The sequence below is a fragment of the Pyrus communis genome, chromosome 15 (assembly GCF_041283825.1).
Source record: "Pyrus communis isolate YQ-2024b chromosome 15, ASM4128382v1, whole genome shotgun sequence".
Lineage (NCBI taxonomy): Eukaryota > Viridiplantae > Streptophyta > Magnoliopsida > Rosales > Rosaceae > Pyrus > Pyrus communis.
Genome location: NC_142579.1, coordinates 32,016,734 through 32,044,117, shown reverse-complemented (window position 1 = coordinate 32,044,117; position 27,384 = coordinate 32,016,734). Strand labels below are relative to the sequence as shown.

Below are 27,384 nucleotides of genomic sequence, written 5' to 3'. Positions count from 1 at the left end.
TCAGCCATCGACGTCAAAGTACGACGATGTGGACGAAGAGGTAGTTGAGATCAAGAAGCCCAATCGATCGTCAACAACAACAAGCTTTGCAGCTCAATCATCTTCCGTTGCCAACAGCGTTGGATCCAGCTCCTACGGTTCCGGTTAACTCGGACAATGCCACGAATTGATTTCTTTTCTTCATCAATTTGAATCTTCAATTTAATCAGTAGTTGTTTTGGTTGGTGAATCGATGTGGGTTTTGGGTGATTGAAGAAATGAGGAAGTGGGTTCGTATGGGTGGGTGGAATTTGAAGCGTGGGTAAGATGGTGAAGAAAGGAAGACACGCTGGGAAGAGACCTGGGTTTTTCACATTCCCTTTTTTCTAATTTTTTTTTTTTTTAATTTTGTCTTAATGATATTTAATTACTTTTTTTTTCCTTCTGTTTTTCTCCCTTTTTTCATTTTAACAACAATTATTATGTGATTTAAAAAAAATAATTATAGTCCAACGTATTATCCGATGGACAACCCGACTAATTTAGTCAGTATTAGACTATTTGTCCTATCCGATTGAAATAGTCTGTACAGTCCGAGTTGCCAAACGAGGCTTAAGAGTCATATAGAATACACTCCCTTAAACTTAAAGCTCCCATTTCTTTTTTCTAGTTATTGATAACATCAAAGATACTAATTTCAGTGGTATCATTTGAGTAGAAATAAATTAAGCATGTTTTGCCGCTTAGTACAATAGCCCAGTGGTATTTCTCTTCACTTGTTAGTGAGAGGTCTTAGATTCGATTATCGCTAAAGATAAATTTGAATCACATTATTACTAGTCCACTGTGAAGATAATATCGTTTGTTTAAAAATAAAAAATAAAAAAATAATGCCGCCCGTCGACTAACAATATTTTTACCCTAATCATGCTACATCTATTTTTATACAAACCAACAAATAGATTCATTGAACAACATTCAAGTTACCTCCAAATCCTAATGTTAACCTTTTTACTGAAACAATTTATTCAAAATCGTCTTCATAGGGGCATCGACTAATTCTATTCAAGAAGATTCTTGATATTCATTCCATGTAACTTAGCTTTCCCGAGTTTCACTGGGGATTAGTCCTACCCTTAGGACTTGAGCAATTTGAAATATCATTTTTCATCACTTTAACAAAGAAGATAAATAAAACAAGTCAAATCCGGAAATGCTTGAGAAAAGAAAATCGTAGAAAGAGGAACATAAGCTTGAGGCTTTCAAAACAAATGCTCTTATACCTAGGAATTTCTAGGAACAAAAGTTTGGTATAAATTCATAATTGATATACCGATATCTCACAAGAGAACATTATCGTAAACATGCAGCTTTTGAGAAATATTTTTTGGCTTAAGTTGGTATTAATTATTACAAGTGAAGTATTTTTAAGGAATTTGATTGCAACATTGTTATACTCATAGAGTGTTGGATCTGATAACCTTGGAGTTGGGATGGCAACCAAAGGAAGCTTGTTCTTCAACACAATCCCAAACTTCTTAGAAAGATCCAACTTCTCTCCCTCTGGCAATTTCCAGTCGAAAGAATGCAAAAGTGTATCAAGTGAATGCATCACCATGCTCTCAGCCATTGCAATCCCAACACATATTCTTCTGCCTGAACCAAATGGAAATTTGTTGAAGTCCTTCCCACTATAGTCCCATTTGATGTCCAAGAAACTCTCCAAATTGAACTCCAACGGGTTTCCCAAATCGAAGGGCCTCTGAGTATGGCCCAAACATTGATGAAAATCTAAGATCCTTTCAGAATGGTGTAGCCTCCCACAATGCATGTTTCACTTGGGCAATAAAGAGACCAACAGAGGCAGGGCTAGGTGCAAGCGCAAAGTTTCTTTCATCACAGCTTGTAAGTATGGCAATTTGTCGATGTGGGATTCTTCTACAATGTTGTGTTTTCCAATTACATCTTCTAACTCTTGCTTGGCTTTTTCCATCATCTCTGGTTTGTTCAAGATTTCAGTCAGTGCAAACTCAGTTGTGTTGGAGGAAGTGTCAGTCCCCCCTTCCACCACCATATCCTGTCCACAAAAAATTGTGTTACTGTACTAATTGGCTCTCAGGAAACAAGGGAAAATAAATGCTCGTGTGGAAAGTAACTTCCATACATGTAGGGCTGAAAACTCTAAACTTGAAACCTAAAATCTAAGCGATTAGCTGCCAATGTAAGGCTAAAAACTTAACGTAGATTGTAAAACAATCAACCATGTCAATAGGTGAGATTAAATTTGAGATTGTCTCAATGCATAATGTTTCAAGGGAAGACATAACCAAATGCACACAAAAACATTGAATGAAAACTTACGAATTTGGAGGTTAAACTATTGGACAGTCTTGCTACTTAGTACCACGGTCTAATAGTATTCCTCTTCACTTGTAAGTGATAAGTTTTAGGTTCGATTCTCGCCAAAAGCGAATTTGAACCACGTTATCGTTAGCCCATTGTGAGAGTAAGCACACTCATTTTCCCTTTAATGTAGATATTAATAATATCATTTGTTAAAAAAAAAAAAAAAAAAAAAACACTATTGGATGGTCTTCAAATTTCCATTTTCTTTTTAAACTCGGGTATACAGAACTCGAATTTATCCACAAACTTGTCATGTACATACCTTTTTGAAAAGAAGAAATCATGATGTAGGAAAAAATAAACGGATGAGATGAAAGATGAGCTTCGAAGGGACAGCGACATTGTAAATCCAAACATGAAAATAGTGCAGACAACAAAACCATGGAGACTCTCATGGACCACATGCACTTAATTGGGTAGCCACAAACGTTCATTTAGAAAATGATAGTGGATCATATGCAGTTAATTGGGTAGGCGTAAACTTCCAATTTGAAAATGATTACCGTATCGGCTTTGTTTTGGTTTTCACTTTGTTTGCATTTTCACTTTGTTTGCATATTTGTTTCATAGTTACAAACCAAAATCTAAAAGTTATATTTTTTGAGTTTTCAAACTTTACCTTTCAATTTTTAATTAATAATTGTTGGTGCATTTTTTGTTTTTTTTTTCTTCAACAAATATTAGTATCTACAGTACGGGGGTGTGGGAGTAAAGCTAATATTTACAATGAGCTTGCCATACTAATGTAGTTTCTCACGTACAAGTAAGGAGGAATATTACTAAATCGTAGTACTAAATAGCTTGTTGGTGCGTTTTTAATAAGGTTTTTATCACAAATGATCCTTAAAATTTATCTATCTCATCAACATGGTCCTTAAAATTGAAAATCAATCAATGTCATCCCTGAATATGGGTGCTGCAAATCAATGTAGTCATTCCGTTAGAATCCTGTCAAATAATCTGTTAGTGTGTTGATGTGGCACATGTATGCATTCATACATCCAATTAAAATGCACCATGTGGATTATGTTTTATTTTTTAAATAGAAATGAGTTTTTTTTTTTTCTTTTTCCAAAGCTTTAAGGAAAAAAAAAAAAAAAAAGAGGAAGGATCAGCAAGCCACAGCCACCCCAACCACTTAAAGCTGCCGTTCCCATCCCTCCCCAAGCACCCCAACCCACTCAAAGCTGCCAAAGTCCCCCACAACGTGGTGACTTCTCTCTCCCTCTTTCACGCCTTCACGCCTTCCCCTTTCTTTCTTCCTCCCCCCCCCCCCCCCCCCTCTCCGATCGAACCTTCCATCTGCGCACACCCATCTTCCCTTCCCTGGCGCCCCACATTCTTCCACGACCCCCCACTCGCAATTTCCAGTTTTGATTTTCAAGATTATTATTATTATTATTTTGTTTAGACATCGCCAGTAATCCCATAGGTATAGAGATACCACAATTTTCTGTAATCTTCATTATCTATGCATAATCTGGTCTGATAAGTCAGAAAAGACCAAAATCAATAAGATTCATAACAAAATGAGATTAAAATTTTAATCACATGCTAGCATCACCCCTCTTGTTCCATTGACCATGGTCAAAACCAGGAGAAGATGAGACCAAGTCTGAGGGAGAATCGGTTCTTCGATTACGATCCAAAAGATCAAAAACAGTGGAAGGAACTAGAGAGTCGAGAGATCCTAAAAGCCAGAATGACTAAACTTTTGTTTATTTCTTTCTATTTACTCAGGTTTATTGTTTTTAGAATTTTGATCATTCTTAAAAATAATAGCTTGATATAATCCACGTGTTGCAATTTAATAGGATATATGGGTCCATAAATATGTCACATCAACATACTAACAGATTATTTGACATAATACTAACGGGATGACTACATTGATTTGCAGCACCCATATTTAGGGACAATATTGATCGATTTTCAATTTCAGGACCATCTTGTTGGGATGAGCCAATTCTAAGGGTCATTTGTTATAAAAATCCTTTTTAATATTAAATAAATAAATTATAATTATAATTATTTGATTGCTAGTGGGGAGTTAAGTTTGTTTGTCGTTATTTGTTATTAGTACGGAATTAAGTGGAGTCTTTTAACCTTTCACCTGTTGTAACTCTTGTAGCTCTTATTATTGTTAAGTATCGGTTTATTACCCTATTCACTTAAGGGTGATAATAAACAATAATTAGTAGTATTTTCTCCATCATATTTTTATTTATCATCCCACTAGCATTTTCCTCTACATCTATTGTTCTTCATGCCTCCATCTTTTCCATCTTTTACTTATTGGCCACTGAAGGGTGTCTTTGTGGACTCTTCCTTTTTGTGCAGCTAGGTTTTAGTCACATGATGATACAGTTGGACTATTATATTCTGGAGGGGGCAAGTTAGGATATATACTGCTGCACCGGTTCGAGAACTTTTGTTAAACCACAGTGGCCTTGAATTTCTTTAAAGAGAATGAGATACCAACGTCTCAACCTAATATCTAGGCGATTCAATATCACAATTTTATTGTAATTTTTCGTGTTTCACTGGGAATTAGTCCTATCCTTCAGACTTCAGCAATTTGAGATATCACTTTTGATCATTCGAACAGAGAAGAATAAAACAAGTCAAATCTGGAAATGCTTGAGAAAAGAAAACCGTAGAAAGTGGACATCAGCTTGAGGTTTTCAATAACAAATGCTCTTATAACTAGAAATTTCTAGGAACATAAGTTTGGTATAAATTCATAATCTACACACACACACACACACAATAACAAATGCTCTTATACCTAGAAATTTCTAGGAACATAAGTTTGGTATAAATTCATAATCTACACACACACACACACACACACATATATATATCGATATCTCACAATAGAACATTATCGTAAACATGCAGTTTTCAAGAAATATTTTTGGGCTTAAGTTGGTATTAATTATTTCAAGTGAAGTATTATAAGGAATTTGATAGCAGCATTGTTCTACTCATAGAGTGCTGGATCCGATAACCTTGGAGTTGGGATGGCAATCAAAGGTATCTTCTTCTTCAACACAATCCCAAACTTCTCAGAAAGATCCAACTTCTCTCCCTCTGGCAATTTCCAATCGAAAGAATGCAAAAGTGTAGCAAGTGAATGCATCACCATCCTCTCAGCCATTGCAATTCCAACACATATCCTTCTGCCTGACCCAAATAGAAAATAGTTGAAGTCTTTCCCACTATAGTCCCATTTGCTATCCAAGAACCGCTTTGGATTGAACTCCAACGGGTTTTCCCAAATCGAAGGGTCTCTGTGTATGGCCCAAACATTGATGAAAATCCAAGATCTTTTTGGAATGGTGTACTATCCCACAATGCATGTTTCACTTGGGCAATGAGGGACTAACAGAGGCAAGGCTGGGTGCATGCGCAAAGTTTCTTTCATCACAGCTTGTAAGTATGGCAATTTGTTGATGTGGGATTCTTCTACAATGTTGTGTTTGCCAACTATGCCTTCTAACTCTTGCTGGGCTTTTTCCATCATATCTAGTTTGTTCATGATTTCAGCCATTGCAAACTCAGTTATGTTGGAGGAAGTGTCAGTCCCACCCACCACCATATCCTGTCCATGGAAAGTTGTGTTACTGTACTAATTGGCTCTCTGGAAACTAGGGAAAACGAATCCTCATGTGGAAAGTAACTTTCATACAGGTAGGAGGTTAGGTACTTTGTACAAGAGTACAATTACCAATACATAACCACAATCTTAGGCAATGTGAGTATTAATATGGAATGGTAGCTGCGTGCAATGCACCCTCTTAACACCAATACCTAACCACATAAAGTTTCAAGTTTCCTACCTACACAAAAGACGTAACGATCAAGATGCTGTTTCCGAAAGAGGCTCGTTTTGTGAATCGTGATTGATGAGTTTGATGTGGTAAATCAGTCAAAATGCTGCAGGAAATGGGGTAATATTTGTTGGACCTAGATGAAATGAAGAGTGGTGGATTGCACTCTTGAATATAATGGAGCTTGAGATAATGGGGCTCAATTATTAGGTTTTTTTTTTTTTTCCTTCTTTGATATACGCAGCCGTCGTCATGCATGACATGTCAGGCCGTTCCATGCCAAAATATTGGAGTTGTTGATAGTCAGATTTAGTTGAAGATAGGAAAACGACTGAGCGCCAATAGAGTTTTAAAAGTTTTGAGCTTGAAAGCAACTTATATGACATGAGTAAAATATCATTATGGTATTTTATATTAATTATATAAAACATCACATAACAGTGTTTTTGTGTATTATTGATATAAAAAACCACAATAATCATATATCCGCGCGATGTTAGTTTTTCTCATAGCTTCGATGAAAAAAAAAAATTAAGAAATAAAATATGTAGGAAGCTTGCAGCAAGCACATGCATGCCTCAGCAGTTAACATTACTCAGTCAGAATGTTACATGTGTGGCTTGTTAGGTTCCCAAAAGCCAATAAGCAAAAGGCCTTGGATTGTGGTTGGATGTTGGCCAAATTTTAGAATATGGGATAGAAGAAGACTACATAAACAACATTATGCAGAACATAACTGGTTAGGAATTATTTTATATTTTTATAGTTTGAGTAAGATAGGGAACAAGCATATCTGGCTTGGATTATATTGGCAGCGATTCAAAGGAGGAGAAAAAATGGAAGATATGAGAAGATAGCACGGGCAACATATTTAACCTAATATAGATGATTGACAAAGATTCAAATACTTTCGTGATAATGAATATGAGTCACTTTTCTTTTAATTTAGTGAGAAATTCTTGTAAACGACCGTCTGTATGCAATATATGATTAGACTATAAATTTTTTTTTGAATAGGAATTAAGACAAGTCAAAAATCTAATACGGTATTATTTCAATTTTATGATTTGAAATATACATGTGAGTATCTCACTCATTACGTGACAGTATTACCATAAGAGTAACGAAGGACTACCTTAAAGTGTTAAAGTTTTTGGCAACACCTTTAAAGTGTTAATGTTAATGGTGCCAAAGGCAAATATCAAATCCCAATAATTGTAAAAATGGTTGTTGATAATATGTTCATGTTCTTTTTCCAATAGGGTTTTTGAGAGGGAGAGATGTGAAAGGGTGTTCATGAAGATGGTCTCACTCATCAAAACCAATAGTTATCTTCGAAATTTCTTATCAACAAAAGAAGTGATGTTGAAAACTAAAGCCAACTTCAACCAAAATAAAAGGAAATTTGAGAGGGAAATCAATAATAAAAATATAACGCAAGGACAAATTTATGAGGAGGAGGTAGGTGGGGAAGAGGGCGAAAGAAAGAGACTAAGAGAGTGAAATTTGATAAAATACAAGCATCAAAATTTCCACTAGATACAAATTATATTTGATCAAATTTATGTTGCAATCACATATGTAGCTAATAAAAATAATAATTGTGATAAAAACATAGCGAATTATCCGATCTACGGTAATTTTCTTTTGTAATTGTGTAAGGTAACTTCTTATTATATTAACACATATTTACAATGAGAAGAAACCTTTTTACTCCTAAGTCGTGAGGACTGAAGGAAGCAAATCAGATTTCGACCCGAGAATTCGAGCCTTGGTGTCCGGAAAAAATTCTGTTCCGGGCAATTCTGTGACCTCTCCATTTTCAGTAACTGCAATGGGGTAGCTAAGCAAATGCCCTGGCAAGTCACCATCCAATGTGTCACATGAATAAAGGTCCCAATGCTGGTCTGCAATTTGGTTCACCTTTCTTATGCATTCCACATTTTGTGGTTCAAGAAAGATGTCATTAAGCAGGCCCAAGTGTTCATACCACAATGACATTCTGAGGCCATGAATTTGTCCCCGGGCTGGCTTTCCGGTGGATAGATGATAGGGTTGGTAGGCCCCCATGGCAATCTCCGAATCCCTGGCTCCATCCATTGATCTTTGGTTGATGTTTGCGGACCCAGTGATTATGTACTCGTCATCAACTGCAAATTATGCAACGCATTTCAAACACTTGAATCAGTATATGTTTGTCCTGCATACAAATCCATGATTCTATTGTAGGGACGTCCACTTTTTCTTTAAGAAAGGATGTTTCGAGAAAATCTCACTTATTATCAACTTTGTTCTACTTTGATCCGTTTATTGAAAAAGAGTTGATAATTTAGAGTTCATAATCACGCTTTGGAGCTTTGATTTCAGGTTTTAAGTATTACATTTGGGGCGAATATGAAGTTTGGAACCTAAACTCGAAATGATAAACCAACCCAAGATTAGAATCTAAATTTTAAGCTCTACCTGATGATTCTACACCCTTAGAACAATCAACTATGTTAATAAAAAGGAACAAAACTGAAGAAAATTGAGTAGAAGTGAGATTTTCTCAATGCGTGTTTTCTTTAAGTTAAATTAAAAGTTAGAATAATTAATTAAGAAGAATGTGATATAAGATTGGCTTACCTATTATCACCTTGGCATGAACATAGATCATGAACCGCCTTGCTTGTTGTGCTCGACTGTAATCTGATCCATGTTCTGGTTTTTCCGGAGGTTCATATTCTCCGGGTAGCTTCTTCTCGTGGTTACCAAGGCAAAAGAATGCCAAATAATCCTTAGGGTTTGCCTCAATCCCCTTGACTTTGAGAGTTTGAACAATGTCCCTATACATCATGTCCATCGTCATCCTCTGCCAATGCAACATTGCCTGAGCGGTTTGGCTTTCCGGGATGCCCTCTGGCCACATTGGCATCACAATGTAAACCGTAAATCTTTCTCCGGCTTCAATCTTACTAACAATCTTTAGTGACAGTTCCTTTGGGATCAGATGCAAAGCACCAACCTCCTCAACTTTAAGGGTAGCATAATCTGAATGCCATCCGAAAGAGCTTCCAAGAAAGTACTGATTTTCGATGTAGATAAAAGACTTTGCGCGCCGAATGGCATTGATGTAAGCATCCTGAATGCTTCGATCAATCACGTGATCTTTCCCGGTGACAAGGCCTGCCCTGGCAGCATCTTCGGGGGAGTCAGGGAATCCGAATGCAGCTCCTCCATCGATGGAGCGAAACAGCTGAACATTCCATGTATCATGGTCTTGAGGGGACATAACCGGAGATGGTGGCATAAATGTGTCATCAAGCTCTCTGAGTTCAACAAGCAAGTCCTTCCCACCTTGTTTCCTCCACCTTTGCTCAAAATTGAATAAGACGTCCCACGCAATAGGCCCTTCCAACTGACAATGTATGTCGTGCCAAGGCTCCCTTGGACCACCTTTTGTGATCGAAGCGCCCCCAAAATTAGGCTGATGGAGATCATTCTTGTGTGTTGTGTCTAAAGTCCTGAAAATGGGATGTGAAGGTGTGTCATATCTTCCATCACAAAGATCAATGCCACCAATGAAGCTCACAATCCTCCTCTTTTCCAACCCTCCTCCATTAGGCAATTCACTGTCCACCACGACAATCTTCTGGTGATGCGTAAACATGGTGGACACCTGTAAATCCTTGACAATGCTATTCCCGTTGTCAGGGTTTCGGGGACACAACACGCAATGAACTGCTGTGTTGTGGAAGTAACTTTCAGTGTCTTCATCATGAGTAGCCATCACTCCATCTCTCTTTAGCAACTTCACTGAAGTTCTGTCATCCCACACAAGCATTAGGACTTTCACTCCTTCATCTGCCTTCTTCTTAAGAAGCTCTCCGAGGGTCAAATCACCTCCCGGGATTTGCCTCTTTGGGTCCCTTACTAATGTGATTTTAGTACATACAGACCAACCTGCTATGTATATCAAGTGTTTTGCATTAGAAATGCCATTAAAAATGTCTTCCCAGCATCGGTGCGGTTCATAACACTTGGAACCAGCAAGAGGGATTTGTGGGGTGAAATTTTCAGGGACATGAGCATCTTGATAAAGGGTAACTCTGCAACCATTCCTCTGAGTGAAAAATGTGTATGGAACTCCTTGGAATTCAGGACTTCTTATTCCACGAGACCAATTCGACTCCTGGTTTACGTTAAAGAAACGCAACTTCACGTGAATTTTCGAACGTCCATGCAGAGGTTTGTTGTGATAGATGATCTTAACCCATCTATCTACTACTTCGCTGTTGAGGAGTTCTGCAGCCGGCATGTGAGCCCTTCCGATCACTTTGGCCCCGAAAGCATTGTCTTCTTTAATGGAGAAAACAACATTTGAAGTCATGTGTGCACAGTAAATATGAAAAGATTCACACCACTGGGGATTTTTCGTTGAGTTCTCAAGCAGTCTAGTTCGTCCGACTCTTACATTTTCCAAATCAATTGTTGCATAGAGTCTGGAACCTTTCCCAAACCCTACTGACTCTCCAAGAAACTGCAATGAAATTGAATCATGACATTTACTGAAGTTAGATTTCTCACATTACATTTAGCAAGTCAAAGCAGGTCACACAACCCGTTGAGGATTTTTTTTTTTTTTTTTTTTTTGTTGTCTGAAATTGTGAAAGTACCAAGATAAAATTTAAATAGAAAGAAGTGCATATGACATTTTTAGAGTGTCGATAACAATGCTCTGAAACTAACGGCGAGCTTTTTAAGCACAAATCAAAATGTTTAGTTAGTAAAATGTCGCAAAATGAAATTTAAGTGGTCAAGCATCACATGAGTCCAAAATCAAGTAGAATTTATCATAAAAATCAATAATGCCATGGCGACTTGCGGGTCATTTATGGGCATAGATCAAGATGCCATTATTGACTCAAGGTTGAAAATGTCTTGTAATTAGGATGATGGTCCCCTGAAAGTTGGAATACAGATACAGTAAATGTTACTGTAGTTGCAGCCACTTTGCAGGACGAAATCACACAGCCAAACATGGAAGTTCGATTATATCATGGAGAATTCTTCAAAAAAAAATTGTATTCCACAATCAAATTTGATAAGTGATATTTCAAATAAGTGTTTTCACATATACTCTTCTTCTTTTTGAAGAAATGATTCGTCGGAATATGCTACTATCACCTCTCATGCGGAAATAAAACTAACGATGAATACGCCATAATAATTTATTGTACAAGAAAATAATTAGAAATTTTTGGATCATGATTGAATTGTTAGAGATAATAATATATGAATCTAAAGCAAAACAAGTTTAAAGGAAAAATAAATTATGACTTGATCATCAAGTTTTGAGAAGGAAAAATTAGAAACTGAAATAACATGATAAACAACACAATTCAGAGAGAAAAGGGACAAACAGATTTATACTTTGCAGAAGAAAATGCAGCAACCACCAGCCATGAGCCTGTCAACCTCGTAGATGGTTGCATGGAGAACTCCATGCAGTAGCACTGGTTTCGCCGCCATATCGATCTCTAGAACTGTATCCGCAAATCGAACACAGGCTAGCTAGCAGATTCGGCAATCAACTAAATCACAAGTATCTTTTATGCTGCTGAACAAAAATGAAGCATTAATTACCTCGCAAGGAACAAGAAGTTCTAAATTTTGGAACAAAAGGTGAGACCAAGAACATACAAGTCAAACCAAATCACGAAAAATAACAAATGAGATTGTATTGAGTTGTCACTTCCTGAAATTATTGTCTACATATATATACAGACATCATATTAATATATGGGTATATTGTATGAAACAAGTCTGAATTGAAGCATGGTGGAGAAAAATGAAGATAATGTATGCGTATATTTCCGAGTGGTTTCGTTTTATTTTTCTGTTATTTTGGAGTGGTTGCGTTCGAAACAATTGTGAACAGAATAAAAATACTAAGATATGCAGTGGTGGTGCAGGTAAACAGCCACGCAATAGGATTAGCATGTTATCAAATGGCGGAGATTACGTTAAATTCGTATTTAAAATTCAAAACTTGCTCTAGTTTTGACTACCATTTTGGATAAACATTCTATCCTAACTGTCGCATTCAAATTTTGAGGCTTCTTAACAGCAAATAGGTTGCTGAAAAAGGTGATTAGTTTGATGGAAAACGTATTAGGTACCATAATTCTAAAATGTATTAGGTATGATAATTGTACCGCGTGATCATATAAATTATGTGATACAATTCATTGTGTCAACCTGTTATCTGAAATTATTCTTGACTTTTGTATGTTTATTGAAATATGATGTATCAAAATTATTTCAATTCCGAGTTTTCTTTGTGTTTAACACATAAAATTTAATTATAAAAAAATGTGAGGTCTATGAAAAAATTCGTAATCCAATTAATTAGAAGTCAAATCAACTGACGGAAACATGCCAAGTTGAGGAAACATGAATAAATAAACCTTCTAGTTGATCACAAAGGCTTTTATTTAAGGTGCCAAATTGCAAATTAATTAATTTTCTGCAGCTGATTTTGAGGGTCAATCTGTGATTGTTCTTACAGGGACGTGAGCGAGCCAACCAGCCTTAATTAATTGATTACGTTTGTGAGATACTCATGCATCTGAAAATTCATGAAATTCAGCCTGATTGGCTGCAGGTTGCAAAACATTTTCCATATCATTGAGAATTGTTCGCCACAAATTAGCTAAAGCAACAGTTGTTTTGTTCATCTTTACGAACCGGTAAGTGAAAAATGCGTACAGAATCGTGCGTGTTGGTATTGGATTTACAGGGACAAAGACGAACGATATGAAGATGGGTTCATAACTAAGATCCCGAGCTACATGGAGAAGATGTTCGATGTTAATATCTGGATAGCGCTGCATAAGTATTAAGTTTGCCACAAAATCACCACTTAACAGTCTACTTTTCATGCATAGCAGCATTGCGCAACAAATTTTTAGAAGCATATCCTGCAGAAGTTGTTTTTTGAAGAAATCAGTGTTTGTTCATAACGGCGCATCATCAAACTAAAATTGACAAAAAAAAAGAGGAAAGCTGATTGCCATACTGACTACTGGGTTACTAGCACACAAAGAGATGGGGAGGGAGATATACCTGCGCACCAAAAAGGGCTGCTCAGTAGTGAATCCCAAATTCTCATGATGGTTTGGAAGTTGAATTCTCGTGTAAGTAGTAATGTGATCCATCTGAATCCAAAGTATTGCTGTTTCACCTGTAAGGGAGGGCATTTTTTAAAAAGCCACGAAGTTAGGCGCAACACAATCTGTTGAAAATGGCATCTTAGTTCCCCACAAAAATGCGAAAAAATGGTTAAACTGAATCTTGTAATTCGCTCTGATATAATTTTACCTTTGTAGACTTGTATTGAACTCAAGATGCTTCCACAGTTCCTCACCGTTGGCTTTCAATAACTCTGACAAGCGGAGAGAGCACAGAGTATACAAACTGCACTGTTATCCAGTTCGCAAAAGTGATCCACTGAGCCACTCAAGAGTCGAACAAAACAAGAGAAGCTATCTGCTTCTGCATTTACCTGCAGAACGAAACCATCCTGCAGCTTTGCTTCTTTTTACACTTGGACAATATATGCAAGTTATGTCAAACATTTATAAGACAAAAACATTTAAATGTTTCCAGGCAATTCTCTTACCGCATTTTGCTCATTCGTGTCAGTACTAAGGACATGGTATATTGGCGCCAAGACCTCACTCATGCCTTGCACATAGCGGATTGCTGCATTTAATTTGCAAGTAGCAGAAGAATGCTTCTCATTGATTCCTTAAAAGGGAAATGCAGCAAAGATCGAGTTAGTGACACCGTCAGTCATCTATTTGCTGGACATGTGAGACAAACACACACAAGGAGCTAACTTAAGAAATATTTTATTTTGTGGGAATCGTATACCCTGTGTTTCCCACTGAATGATAAATCCCACGAGAAGAATTTCAGATCCGGGTGTGTTCGTTTCAAATCACGGTCTATCTGTTCTACAATCTCTGTATGCTATAAATAAACATGTAGCAGGATTAACGTCACCTAATCGTACCGAAGGCAGCCAAGATACAGCCTTATAATGAAAAAGGCATTTTAACAGAAAGTATTGATGCCAAACACTAGCCTTACCAAGGCTTAAAGGGTGATCTTCCTCGGAAATTTCATATCGCTTCAGCGGTGCATCAACATTGCCGTCAGCAGGCCGATTGCAATAACTGAAATCACCAAATTTTCTCGTGGTGATTTGTGACTGCCTAGATTCAAGATTTTGATTAGTGCATAATAAACACTAACAAAATTATTGCTTCTGATGAATAGCTATTGTTCTGTAAAATATAAACCTATGTAAATAAATTGCTACTGTACAGTTTGTTCACTAGGAAACTTGGCGAGCATCTTACAGGACTCAGGAGGAGCTCCTCTTTAAGCTTGGCATATTTTTGTCGGTTTTCAATCCGTTCTTTTTCCCATAAATCCCAGGAAGGAGGTAGATAACCCAAAAGCAGCTGTGTGCATGAAATGTAAGGACAATCATTAAATATATACACGCATCTAAATTATCAGTCAACAAGTTACTTGTCATCGCTAGCCTTTTGTTGTTCAAAGGTTTGAAAAATCAATACACACACACACACACACACACACACACAATGATATACACATACGCATAGAAAACAAAACAACACATTCACCTCAGAAACCAAGACTGAGGAACCCTTTCCTAAGTAATACTTGTGGTCTGAACTCTTAAGATTTGTTAATCTAGTAGAAAAAAACAACAGTAACAAAGTTTACATTGCAGAAGCAGCTAGTGAAACAAAGTCAGTACCTTCCACGTCATTGCATGCAAAACTCCTCCATCCGGAAGCCCAGAGCGAGCGCTTCTCTGTAACTTTTCCAAATTTATCTCTGGCTGAGAAAGCTAATTGGAAAAGAAAAATAGATAAAAATCCTAAAGCAGAAAATTACCTGGACAAAGAATAAAAGAAGAATACAAACAACAAATTGTAATGCCCGATATGTGTTGAAACTCAGAATCCAGTGAGGGAAAACTGTTAAAGAGAGAGAAGGAGATAATTCTAGAGAGAGAGAGAGAGAGAGAGAGAGAGAGAGAGAGAGAAATATAATTGTGGTTATTCATTCATTCAACAGAACCATACATAAGGTATTTGTACATAAATATCCTATCCCAAATGTATGTGCTAGCTCAGCATAATACAAATAACTAATCACTACACATCACAAGCTTAACAGCTGAGTAAGAATCTAATCTGGTGGTGGTTTTGATACATTGCTGCTATGTGAGGATGTACTCTTAACACACCCCCTCAAGTTGAAGGAAGGTGATCAAACTAATAGCTTGGAAGTAAGAGCAGCAAATTGATCAGCAACCAAAGACTTGGTGAAAACATCTGCAATTTGGAGAAGTGAAGTAACATGTTGTACACCAATATGACCAAGTAAAACTTTCTCTCGGATGTAGTGATAGTCTATTTCAACATGCTTGGTTCGAGCATGAAAAATAGGATTGAATGCAAGAGCAGTGGCACTTTTGTTATCAGAGTAGATGATCGGTGTCTTGAGCAAAGGGACGGATATATCTTGCAGAATCTTGCACACCCAAGTTAACTTAGCAGCAGTATTTGCAAGAGACCTATACTCAGCCTCTGTTGATGATCTAGCAAATGTGGCTTGTTTCTTAGCACTCCAAGAGATTAGATTAGGACCTAAGAACACACAATAGCCATTGGTGGATCTTCTATCCACAGGGCAACTCGCCCAATCTACATCAGACCAAGCAATGAGACATTGAGTGCCTTTAGTGAACCAAAGTCCTGAATCAACAGTGCCCTTGAGATATCTCAGGATGCGCTTGACTGCCTATAGATGAATGGTTCTTGGAGAATGCATATATTGGCAAACTTGATTGACAACAAAGGCTAAATCAAGTCTGGTCCAAGTTAGATATTGTAAAGCACCAACTGTGGACCTATAATGAGTGAGATCAGATAATAGTGTGCCTAAGTGATCCAGTTTGGAAGTAGACACAGGTGTTGCACAAGGTTTAGTTCCAAGCATATCTGTCTCTCTGAGCAAGTCTAATGCATACTAATACTGATGCATAAGCAAGCCCTTTGTTGATCTTTGAACTTCAATGCCTAAAAAATAGTGAATATCTCCCAGATCCTTAACAGGGAACAAAGCTTGCAGTTTGGATATGGTAGATTGACACTCAATAGTTGAACTTCCAATGATGATTATATCATCAACATAGACCAATATAAAAGTAATAGAAGTATCCCTTTTAATAAAGAGACTGGTATCATAATATGATGAACTGAATCCCAGAGAAAGAATAGCATTGTAGAAAGCTTCATACCAAGCTCGAGGAGCTTGTTTAAGACCATAGAGTGATTTCCTAAGCTTGCAGACATGATGAGGTTTGGAAGGATCTACAGAACCAGGGGGCTAAATCATATGTACATCTTCCTTTAAATGACCATGGAGGAAGGCATTACTTACATCAAGTTGATGTATAAACCAATCATAGTTAACAGCAATGGAGAGTAAGATCCTGATAGTAGTAGGCTTTGCAACTGGACTAAAGGTTTCTAAGAAGTCCAAGCCTTCCTGTTTTGTGCTTAACTTTGAAAACCCATTTGCAACCTATAAGATTGTAATTTGAATTATTAGGAACCAATTCCCAAGTTCTAGTGGACTGCAATGCTTGGAACTCAGATTGCATAGCTTTCATCCAGTGAGAGTGCTTAGAGCCTTGGAGAAAAGTCGATGGAGTAGTGGGTAACTTGGTAAGAGAATCAACTAAAGATGGGAGTTGGTGTTTAGTAGCAGTGAACACCTTGGGTTTATGAATACCTGCCTTTGCTCTTGTAATCATACGGTGATTATTGACAAGAGTTGGAGGATGGAATGATGATGACTGAGATGAATCTGATGTAGATAAGGTAGTGGGAGATGCTTCTGTGCTAGAAGATGTAGCTAGAGAGTGAATCAAATTTGGACATGAGAAGATGTATTTTGTTGCTCAGAATTGAAAGCTGCAGTTTTTGTTTGTTTCTCAGAATGTGACACTGGTAATGGAAGAGAAAGAGAAATAGGAGGATCGGATTGCTGCTGTGAACATGATTGCTCAGATGAAACCAGAGAAGAAAGATGCTTTTAAGGAAATAAGGACTCATCAAACACCACATGTCTTGAGATGTATAGTCTATTGGTGATAGGATCCAAGCACCTATAGCCACTATGATTTAAGCTATAACCTAGAAAAACACATTGTTTACTCTTTGAGTCCAATTTGTCGCTCAAATAAGGCTATAACCATGGGTAGCAAGCACATCCAGAAGTCTTCAGTGTGTGATACTTAGGAGAAGCATGAAACATGAGTTCCCAAGGACTGATCACAGAAGATTGAGAAGGCAACCGATTAATGAGATAGATATCAGTTTGAAAAGCTTCAACCCAAAACTTTGCAGGTAAACCACTTTGAGATAACAGTGTTCTGCCCATTTCAACAACATGTCGATGCTTTCTCTCTGCACACCCATTTTGCTCAGGAGTGTGAGAGCAACTCAACTGATGGGTGATGCCTTGATCATTAAGAAAACCTTGGAGTGACTTATTCAAGAATTCATCCCCTGTATTTGATCTTATACTTTGAACTTTGAAGTCAAGAAGAGTTTGAATCTTTAAAAGAAATGTCTTGAGAGTAGAGAATACATCATACTTGAAATATAGAGGATAAAGGCAACTATATTTAGTAAAATTGTCCACTATTATTAGATAAAATCTGTAACCAGTACATGAAGATGTGAGAGAGGGACCTCATACATCAGTGTGGAGAACCTGAAGTGGAAGTGGTCTAGTGGAAGTACAAGGTAAAGATGAAAATGGGAGCTTAGAAGCTTTCCCAAATTGACATGCAGTGCACATTAACAAGTTATTAACAGAACCAATTACAGGGAGATTATTCTTATGCATAACAAAATGTCAAACTCCCCTAGAAGGGTGTCCAAGTCTTCGATGCCAGATATGGATGTCAGCCTTAGCAATTATTAGAGCAATATGAGAGATTGCAATCCCAGAAACACCATTGGAAGCATTCCAGTAGAAGGGGTACAAGCCTCCTTCACTGGGGCCCTAGAAAAGCATCTTCACAATTCTTAGGTCCTTGACATAGAACTCACAAAGATCAAATGTCAGGGAACACCAATTGTCATAGACAAACTTGTAAACAGATAACAAGTTATGTGATGCATGATGAACTAAAAGGACATTATTCAATTGAAAAGAAGCATTTTTTGTGTGAATGAGGGCATAACCGGTATGAGAAATGCACAAACCTTTTCCATCACCAACAAAAAGTTGATCACTTCCAGAATAGGGAATGGCAGACTTGAGTATGGAGGGATCAAGTGAGACGCGAAGAGATGCACCACTATCAGTGAGCCAATAGCTAGGAGGTGCAACAGAAGTCATGGCAGACATTGTTGTGAGAGCTTGAGTGAAAGTGTTTGTTGAGGTGGATGTAAATTGAGAGAGACGATTGCATGTGGGAGTCCAGTGACCATATTGAAGGCATAGCTGGCATTGTACAGAACGACCAGAGAAGGAGGATTGACCAAAGTTTTGGCGAGAAAGACCAGCACCAAGGATACCACTGGAATTGTTGTTGTTCCAGTTGTTAGGTTTGTTTCCCCCAAAATTACGATTCTGATTAGACCGATTCCGATTTCGAAAATTGTTATTGTTCCAGTTGCCTCTGTTCGAGATGTCTCCAGAATTGGCGGATTGAGCAACATAAGCATGAAATGGTGCAGTTAATGAGGAAGAGGCTCTAGTTTTACATTTTTGGAGCGAGATTTCTTTGCTCAATAAGAGACCATGAAGTTCATTAGCAGTCACAGATTCATTGCGAGTCTCAATAGAGTCAACAAACGACTCAGATTCATCAGGTAGTCCAGACAAGATGTACGCCACAAGATCGGATTCAGACAGTGGTTTACCAGCAAAAGCAAGTTTATCAGAGATATCTTTAATTGAATTCAGAAAGTCGGTCATGGAAGAATCACCTTTCTAAATCGTGTGGATCTTCGATCGAAGACTGTGAACATGTGTGCAAGAAGCACCAGAGAAACGTTGTTCAAGAGATTGCCAAAGAGAACGAGAGTCTTCCATGCCAATGGTCAAGGGAAGAAGATCTTCAAAAAGCGTAGAGTTGATCCAAATGGTCAGAATTTGATCGCGCTCACACCAGGCCTCAAAAGAATCATTGAGCACACACTCGCCAGTGGAATTTTGAACAAATTTAAGAGGACACAGGTCCTCGCCATTGATGAGTCCAAGAAGCGTGAAACGCTTCATGACAGAGATGAAGAGACTGTGCCAAGTGATATAGTTCTGACGATTGAGCTTCGTCGGAACCATTCCAGTGACATTTGTAGTGGAAATCGATCCAATTGACATGATCGAGAGGTTGGAGATGTCATTGTGAGGGAGATTCGCTGGGGAATTAGGGTTTGCAGGAGGTTGAGAAGTAGAATTGGAGAAGTTTGCAGCAGTCGTCATATCAAGATTTGTTGGATTGAGATTAGAGAAGCAGCAATCTGTTTGGGAGGTAAGAAAATTCAAGAAACGCTAGGAAGTTTCAAGAAGAGAGGGAAGCACCGAATCAGAGTCGGTTAGACAATTCTAGAAACTCACACGAGAACTTCCCAATGAGTCACCCATCATGGGATTGCTCTCACGCAAACTCGTTAAAATTCGGAGTTCCGATGGAACCCGAAGCCAATGAGTTCCCAAAAGACCTCATGCTAGGTAGAGATGAGAATATACATATAAGGCTTAGAGGATTCACTTCTATGGGCAATATGGGATGTTACAATCCACCCCCCCCTTAAGGCCCGACGTCCTCGTCGGCACACTTCCGGTCAGGGATTGGCTCTGATACCCAATTGTCACATCCCGGCCTGGGTCCCCACCACATCCTAGACTCGACTCCACCATAGCACGATATTGTCCGCTTTGGGCCCCGACCAAGCCCTCACGGTTTTGTTTCTGAGAACTCAAACGAAACTCAGAATCCAAAGAGGGAAAACTGTTATAGAGAGAGAAGGAGAGAATTCTAGAGAGAGAAATATAATTGTGTTTATTCATTCATTCAACAGAACCATACATAAGGTATTTATACATAAATACCATATCCCAAATATGTGTGCCAACTCAACATAATACAAATAACTAATCACTACACATCACAAGCTTAACAACTAAGTAAGAATCTAATTTGGTGGTGGTTTTGATACGTTGCTGCTATGTGAGGATGTACTCTTAACAACATGATCTATATGGTTTCTGCAGAAATGTAGGTAACAACGATCAATAAACTATCAACATTGTCTTGTTTTTTTATTGCAACTCAAACAAAACCCACAAAGGCAAAGGTTCCGAGTGTGGTACTACTGTTTTCCTTCATCCTAAATATCGGCTTACATATTCTAAAGTTACACCTTCCATAGAGAAGTGGACATAGCCATATGTTAACTATAGTTAATATATTTATCTATGCATCCGAGTTCAAATTCCCTTCGTAACACTTAGATTAGTTTTAAGTAAAATGTCTCTTATATACCAAAAAAAAAAAAAAAAAAAAAAAAAAATACACCAGTAATGTAACTAGTTACAAAAAATAAAATAAAATAAAAAATAAAAATGCAAGATCAGACCTTTTATCATCCGAGGCAATGGCCGCCAACAACGACACCGAGCCCGACACCTCCATTTCGGGTCTCTGCCGGACCCTCAAATCCGATTCCCTATCCACCTTCTCATCATCAAAATCCTCATCGTCTTCGTCAATCTCTTTCTCTGCCGGACCCGCACCCGTTTGGCAGAATCGTCTCCAGCTCCTCGCCCGACTCGAACACCAAGTCGGACCCATCATTTTCTTCCTCTTTGTCTTCGAATCCCGCGACCAGGCTGCCAATCCGGTCCGGGAAAACGCGCTTGGCCTTTTCCAGGAGTTTGAGCTTGCCTTTGAGCATGGCGGACTCCGAGTTCACACCGAGTCAAGGGGAATGAGGAGGGTGAGGGGGGTGGGGAGTGACGAGTCGTAGCTGAACTCGGTGCTGACTCAGTTTCGCGGGTTGTGAAAGAATGGTAGTTACCGTTGAATGGTAGGCTGTACGTGGGCCACGTCATGAATGTAGCTTCGGACCCAGATAGGACAGGAAGTTTGGGCTATTTAATAACGATTAAAGGGCACAAGTGGTAGGCCCAAATCTGTCTTTTCATCCTTTATGGGTCCAAATTTCTCTGTCCAGTTTTGGGTAGGCCCAAACTACTTATTATGAATTACACACTTTGCTCCATATCTTTTAAAAAGTTGATAAAGTAATTCTTAAAGTTTAGGCTAATAGTCTCTTTGTCCATCTAACAATCAAGTTGACTACTATTTTTTCTCCTAACAAATGACATTATTTTTTGTTTATATGAATGTTGAATTGATGTCATGTGGGTCATGTTTTTAGTGTGATATAGATACAAGCTTGAGAATTCGGCTGAAATGATTCATTTTCAATTTTTTATTGTTTCCAATATTTAATTCATATTTGTCAATATTCAATCAATATATCGTTGGTGTTTAAATGATGTATTGGTAATATTTGAATAATCAATAATTCAACTTGAGATTTGTCAAATTATTATTTTAGTCAACTTTAAAAAAAAAAAAAAAAAATTATCATTGTTAAGAAAAGAGGTGGGGGTTCGAAAGTATTACAATATTTTAGAGGAAGGGGAGTTTCGAAGCTGGACAGATTAGTGAAAACTCAACATTTCATCCACTAAGATATTGAACCACATGCTTTTTTAGTTAATTTCCAATTTCTGTTCTCCTTCGCCATTTATAGACACAAATGAATACATTGATGTTCTTGTTCCCACCAATTCTTTCTGCTATTAGTTGTGACACGAGATGAAAAAGAAAATATCTAACGATGCTTGCTTACCATTCAAGAAAGAAAAGTAATGTAAAACAAAAGAAGATAAATTTGAAAGATATTTGGTGTAGTCTTGCTTAACAAGAAAGGGAAAAGAAAGAATGTGGGACTCTAAAACAGCATTCATCGGCTAATTTAATTTTATAAGTAATAAATTAAGGGCGAAATGTGATTTAATCATGCATCGTTGATAATTAGTTTACAAAAATGTGGTGAGAGCCCAGGTGGGGACCCCATATATAGAGAAAACAAGACAGTTTCAAAGATATAAAGAAATTTGAGCAAAGAAATATTTATGATCAAACCAACTACGTACTAAATGGCTTTTATTTGAAGTCTCCATCGATCACTTTCATACTTTGTAGTTTGCACTTTTGAGGCCAGCACTATATTATATATTTATCTCATAATTTTCATATATCCTTGGAAACTTACGATTATTTACAATCTTTACGTAGGAAAATTGATAAACAAACTGTACACAGTAACTAATTACAAATTTACATAATGCATGAATGCATGTCTCATTAGGGCTAACAAGATGAGCGGGCGACAATGTTGATATGTCCTATTTATAGGATGTATTACTTGAAAAATGATGCACGAGTTATAATTTTTTTTTACATGCTATATATACCACCACATAACGGTATTTCAAATATGCCGAAAAATCTATTACGTAAGAGTTTGACGTTAGAAGCTCGATCGATTCACAGAAAAGTTCATGACATTGATGATGTTTCTTTCTTAATCAACTGCAACATATATGTTGACGGATAACTAATGATGTCAACTAAATTTCATAGAAAAGTTCATGACACTAGTCGTACAAAACATTGATGATGTTTCTTTCTTAATCAACTGCAACATATATGTTTGATGGATAACTAATGATGTTAACTAAATATCTGGTTGGGAAATATTGTTAAGACGATCATGTGTGCATGGCATCTTATGAACATCCTTTACCAAAAAAAAAAAAAAAAGAGTAGAAAGTGACGGTAATGCAACAGCCGACAGAGTTAATTAATTACGATGACAATATTGAGATATAAGAATAGCAGAAAATTACAACACTCGACATATGCACACCCTAGAAAGGTCTTAATTTCATGCTTTTCTTGTGGAAGACGTAAATGGAGGGCAGAAGCACTGATCATAATATATTAATATATTCCCATGAAGAAGAAAAAATATGTACATAATTAATAATTACATAAATTAGGGCTGGTTTCTATAATAATTTCGTTTTGTTTATTTAGTTATTTGTTGTGATTGGGATACAAAATAGAGAGCTATATATACTTACAGGGAAAATGACAAACAAAAGAAGAGTGGAGGAAGGATTTGGGTGCGATATAGAACAATAGAAGAAATGTGCGAGTGGAAGGTATAAAAAACGAAAAATCTAAAATCAAAACTATTTTAAGTTTGCACTTTCAAGTTTTTTTTATGTCATTTCGTTCTTCTTTATTCTTCTCCTCCTTCCTATCAATCCTTTTTCGCATATATTTTTTCCATGTCTCAAAAACCAAAAATATAAATTAAAAATAAAAAACGAAATAGTTATCAAACAGACCGTTAATTTTCAAAAAAAAAAAAAAAAAAAAAAAAAAAAAAAGATTAATCATGATACATACAAGGAGAACATGCCAAAAATTAGGGTAATCAACAAGCACAGAGAAACATATAGAGCCTAATAAAGGTATGTATAGAATCATTCCAAAGCTGGCTAATCAGATTTTTTTTTTTTAATTAAAAATGATACTACTAATCTAAACGACAATAAGGTAAGAGAGAATTGAACTCATCATGACGTGGTGGATTGAATATAAAGACCTTATATAAGCTTATGCATCAAGATAATTCACCACTTACGACTAATCAGAACTTTAATTAACTTATTTATAATGATTTATTCGAGTGGGGAAGACAAGAGAAAAATTAATAAACAAACAAACTGAATAACCAAGAAATTAATCAATTACGTGATCAAGAAGAACAGAAATTGATAGTGATCTATTATTCTCAATTTGGCACATAAATATCCAAACCCTTTATGCAGTTGATGGCTAAAAACAATTGGACACTAATGGGTTACAATTATTACACTTAACCCTTTTGACGACTACATAATTAAATATATTATCTTTCCCATTACCTCTGTGTGTGTATAGATTATTTAGATAGGTATATATAGGCTTATTCTATTAACACCCTATATATTGTTGATTAGACCCTACATATTTAATACATCCTATATTTGCTTTTTTAATACACACCACATACTTTCTCATAATACCCTTACACCCCACATTCTCATACACCTAATATTTTCCACATACACCCCACATTTTCTATACATCCCATATTCTTCAAATCTTATAATACTCATTTTCAATTTTATAAATTAAATTGACTTAGGATTAAAACCCTAACATTCTCTAAAAAGAGAATTCTACAATCCGGTCTGTTGAGCTTGAATTTCATTAGGTCATCACAGCCAATCTCCTTTTCTTTGTCTCTTTAAGCCTTTTGCTAACAAAAAAGGATTTCTACTAAAAAATGGCAACTAGGAGGAACCTAACAGATCAAAAGTAAACCCCAAAAGATGAATAAGAATGGAAAAGGCGTTGCTGGGTTGGCCTCCTATGAAATTGGGTAGTATGGAAAGCAAAAGCAGACTTAAATAATTACCGATGTCATTGAATAATTAAGACAATGACAAATATGAAATTTTACCTCATGTGAAAATTCCGAAATATTGATATCGTGTTCCATTCGTTAAATTTTTTCTCAATCAACATGTTTATAGTTTCAATAGTTAGAGTTTTATTCAACAATGGAGTGGAGGGTGAGAGGGGTCTTGGTAGCTGAAGAAAATAAATAATACGTTAAAAGTAATTTGGGGTGTATTTAGAAATTTCTTATTTTCTTTAAACCTCATAAGGTCGAAATTGTCATTGCATAGTAGGTTACATAAACCACTTAAGATTAAATTTCAATGTGGGATGCATTCAACATTATGTGGGGTGCTAATAAAAAAAGTCTATATATAACACTATACTTTCTTAATTTTACCAAACAAACACAAGTAGCTAGTAATTAAATAAGAGTAGTACTACTACAAATAAATTTTTTCCTCCCCTTGATGAATTCCAAATGATAAATCATGACTTAGGCAATTTCTGGTAAGCAGCTCTTCTATCATCTGCAACGCAATTTTCTCTTCTTTATCAATCTCTGCCATGAGTTCGGGCGCCGTCTCTGATGATGTTGCAATCGAAACCGACTGATCTGAATTCGACATTAGCTGTGATGGTACAACACTCTGATCATCAGCATTATTAGTATCAACATTACTATTATTCTTCTTCTTGCCAAGCTGAATAGTCATGACCCAATTGGAGTTATCAGAGCGTTGACCTGCCCGCTTTTGCCACACTCCAATGTGAGAGCTCTCATTGTCGAGCCTCAGGCAGGTCATGGATGGGGATGGTATCTTGCTGCATTTCCTTAGCTTGGCATGCAAGATTTCCGACAAACCCTTCGGTCCGGATGGTGAATCCAAGTCACCACTACTAGTTTTTGGGTGATCGAATGATCCTACTGTGGCACGAGTACTCTTACTCTGAGTTGTAATAGATGTTGGGAAATTGGTCTTGGCATTTCGTCCGCTCATCAAAACGGCAGCTTCATCGTATGCTCGGGCAGCTTCTTCAGCTGTCCCAAACGTCCCTAGCCACACCCTTCTCTTCCTGCAGTAGTCACCATAATCACACGCGAATGTACGTATTATATGTAGATGATATATACATATACGTACATACATATATATATGCATGCATGTATGTATGTATGTATGGTTGGTGAGGGTTGAGAAGAAATAACCAAATGGTACATATATGTTGGTGAGGGTTGCTTACAGTATTGGGTGGCGGATTTCTGAGACCCAAGAGCCCCAGTGACGCTGCCTGACGCCTCTGTACTTCTTTGATTGCACCATTTTGTTTGTTTATCGAACTTAGAGAGAGAGAGAGAGAGAGAGAGAGAGAGAGAGAGAGAGAGAGGAATGAAAGGGCGATTGAGAGGTGAGAGAAGTGCAGAAAATTTGAGCTTACATATGATGATAGATATAGGTAGAAATAAAAAGAGTAGGAGGAGAGGCTATATGCAATGGTGTCGGCGAACTAAGCCCAGCATATATGTACGTTCTGCAGTGCTTCTGTAATTAATTTGTCAACTACAACCTCCATAATACAGTAGCCTCTCATAAATACTCAGTTCCCTCCTCACTTGTCCACCGGCTGCTCTCTCTCTCTCTCTCTCTCTCTCTCTCAAGACTAAAGCGACTTGCACATTGACATATTTTTCTTTACATGTAGTGAGTATACATGAATTATTTTGATGTTGTTTTTGTATGTTTATTAAAATTTGAGTATCGGAAATGTCCACTAATAAAATAAATATGTAATGCAATGGCTCAATATTAGGAATCAAATCAACTAGCTCGCACACATTTTCTTTCTTTTTCTTTCCTGATTCACGACTTTTCTCAATTCAACTAATTAAATGTCAATAATTCGTTTAAGTACAGTTTTTAGGGCATTTTCAACAAATAATTGCATGAATGAATAATATGTAAACAGTAATCATAAAATATCTAAATATATATTGTCCAAATTCCATGTTCATAATTAATATCATGTCTCTCTAGCTAAGTAGCTAGTTTATTGTAACTTTTCCGTCACTTGATATATATACTACTGGTACATATTATTTAGACTCTAACTTTGACACTGCGTGGACTTGGGGCTTATTGTAATATCTTCCTCCACTATTAATTTCATATAAAGATTTTAACTAGAGAAATTATATTCACACATTCTAAATTACTTCTCTCACACCTTTTTAATTTTTTAATATTTTAATATTTTCTACACACCATTAACACTTAATAGAAAAATATTAAAAAATTAAAAAAATGTGGGAGAAGTAATTTGAGATGTGTTAATATAATCTCCCTTTAAAATGAACTCTTTGAACCTCCTATTGCATGAATGAACTACATAGAATATACGGAAAACTTTTATTCACACTTACTTTTACCTTTTATACACATTTGTTAATTTTTTATCATT

At 36.8% G+C, this 27,384-nt stretch overlaps 3 protein-coding genes, 1 non-coding gene and 2 pseudogenes across 15 annotated transcripts; all 6 read right to left on the bottom strand.

Annotated features, from left to right (window-relative positions):
- Nucleotides 1–1,297: 1,297 nt before the first annotated feature.
- LOC137742570 (flavonoid 3',5'-hydroxylase CYP75B138 pseudogene) lies at nucleotides 1,298–2,053 on the bottom strand (annotated as a pseudogene).
- A 3,186-nt stretch (nucleotides 2,054–5,239) lies between these two features.
- On the bottom strand, nucleotides 5,240–5,989 carry LOC137732391 (flavonoid 3',5'-hydroxylase CYP75B138 pseudogene; annotated as a pseudogene).
- A 1,734-nt stretch (nucleotides 5,990–7,723) lies between these two features.
- LOC137719154 (phospholipase D alpha 1-like) lies at nucleotides 7,724–12,170 on the bottom strand. Of its 2 annotated transcripts, none has more exons than XM_068458403.2 (4): nucleotides 11,901–12,170; nucleotides 11,631–11,814; nucleotides 8,844–10,737; nucleotides 7,724–8,368 (listed from the first exon to the last, which is right to left on the bottom strand). In XM_068458403.2, the coding sequence occupies exons 2-4, from the start codon at nucleotides 11,727–11,729 to the stop codon at nucleotides 7,935–7,937; spliced, it is 2,427 nt and encodes an 808-aa protein (XP_068314504.1). In that variant the 5' UTR covers nucleotides 11,730–11,814; nucleotides 11,901–12,170; the 3' UTR covers nucleotides 7,724–7,934. The 2 variants fall into 2 exon arrangements, with proteins under 2 accessions (XP_068314504.1, XP_088541217.1); XM_088685091.1 differs by having other exon boundaries at nucleotides 11,631–11,817; nucleotides 11,901–12,115.
- Nucleotides 12,171–12,835: 665 nt separating this feature from the next.
- On the bottom strand, nucleotides 12,836–21,607 carry LOC137718365 (uncharacterized). Of its 11 annotated transcripts, none has more exons than XR_015957255.1 (8): nucleotides 20,969–21,607; nucleotides 15,055–15,147; nucleotides 14,627–14,731; nucleotides 14,136–14,479; nucleotides 13,882–14,009; nucleotides 13,581–13,805; nucleotides 13,326–13,443; nucleotides 12,836–13,180 (listed from the first exon to the last, which is right to left on the bottom strand). XR_015957255.1 is itself a non-coding variant. In XM_088686834.1 (8 exons), the coding sequence occupies exons 2-6, from the start codon at nucleotides 15,064–15,066 to the stop codon at nucleotides 13,761–13,763; spliced, it is 411 nt and encodes a 136-aa protein (XP_088542960.1). In that variant the 5' UTR covers nucleotides 15,067–15,147; nucleotides 20,969–21,607; the 3' UTR covers nucleotides 12,836–13,180; nucleotides 13,326–13,443; nucleotides 13,581–13,760. The 11 variants fall into 11 exon arrangements, 3 of the variants coding, with proteins under 3 accessions (XP_088542960.1, XP_088542958.1, XP_088542959.1); XR_015957256.1 differs by having other exon boundaries at nucleotides 13,581–13,782; XR_015957252.1 differs by having other exon boundaries at nucleotides 13,581–14,009; nucleotides 14,136–14,234; nucleotides 14,355–14,479.
- A 3,050-nt stretch (nucleotides 21,608–24,657) lies between these two features.
- On the bottom strand, nucleotides 24,658–24,751 carry LOC137720384 (small nucleolar RNA Z107/R87). Its single transcript, XR_011066508.1, has one exon. It is a non-coding gene; the product is annotated as a small nucleolar RNA Z107/R87 (small nucleolar RNA).
- Nucleotides 24,752–25,218: 467 nt separating this feature from the next.
- LOC137747154 (ethylene-responsive transcription factor WIN1) lies at nucleotides 25,219–26,384 on the bottom strand. Its single transcript, XM_068487555.2, has 2 exons — nucleotides 26,170–26,384; nucleotides 25,219–26,001 (listed from the first exon to the last, which is right to left on the bottom strand). Exons 1-2 carry the CDS (start codon nucleotides 26,247–26,249, stop codon nucleotides 25,368–25,370), a joined length of 714 nt encoding a protein of 237 aa, XP_068343656.1. The 5' UTR covers nucleotides 26,250–26,384; the 3' UTR covers nucleotides 25,219–25,367.
- Nucleotides 26,385–27,384: the final 1,000 nt, after the last annotated feature.

Bases quoted from the DNA above. Each gene is read 5' to 3' on its own strand.
- LOC137719154 (XM_068458403.2), bottom strand. From the start codon at position 11,729: ATGGCGGCGAAACCAGTGCTACTGCATGGAGTTCTCCATGCAACCATC. The intron at 10,738-11,630 runs GTATAAATCTGT...ATTTCATTGCAG, and splicing joins GCTGCATTTTCTTCTGCAAA to TTTCTTGGAGAGTCAGTAGG. The intron at 8,369-8,843 runs GTAAGCCAATCT...CATAATTTGCAG, and splicing joins TCATGCCAAGGTGATAATAG to TTGATGACGAGTACATAATC.
- LOC137718365 (XM_088686832.1), bottom strand. The intron at 14,010-14,354 runs GTAAGGCTAGTG...TTCCCTTTTAAG, and splicing joins AGATCACCCTTTAAGCCTTG to GAATCAATGAGAAGCATTCT. The intron at 13,783-13,881 runs GTAAGAGAATTG...GCAAAGCTGCAG, and splicing joins ACACGAATGAGCAAAATGCG to GATGGTTTCGTTCTGCAGGT.
- LOC137747154 (XM_068487555.2), bottom strand. From the start codon at position 26,249: ATGGTGCAATCAAAGAAGTACAGAGGCGTCAGGCAGCGTCACTGGGGC. The intron at 26,002-26,169 runs GTAAGCAACCCT...TGACTACTGCAG, and splicing joins GAAATCCGCCACCCAATACT to GAAGAGAAGGGTGTGGCTAG.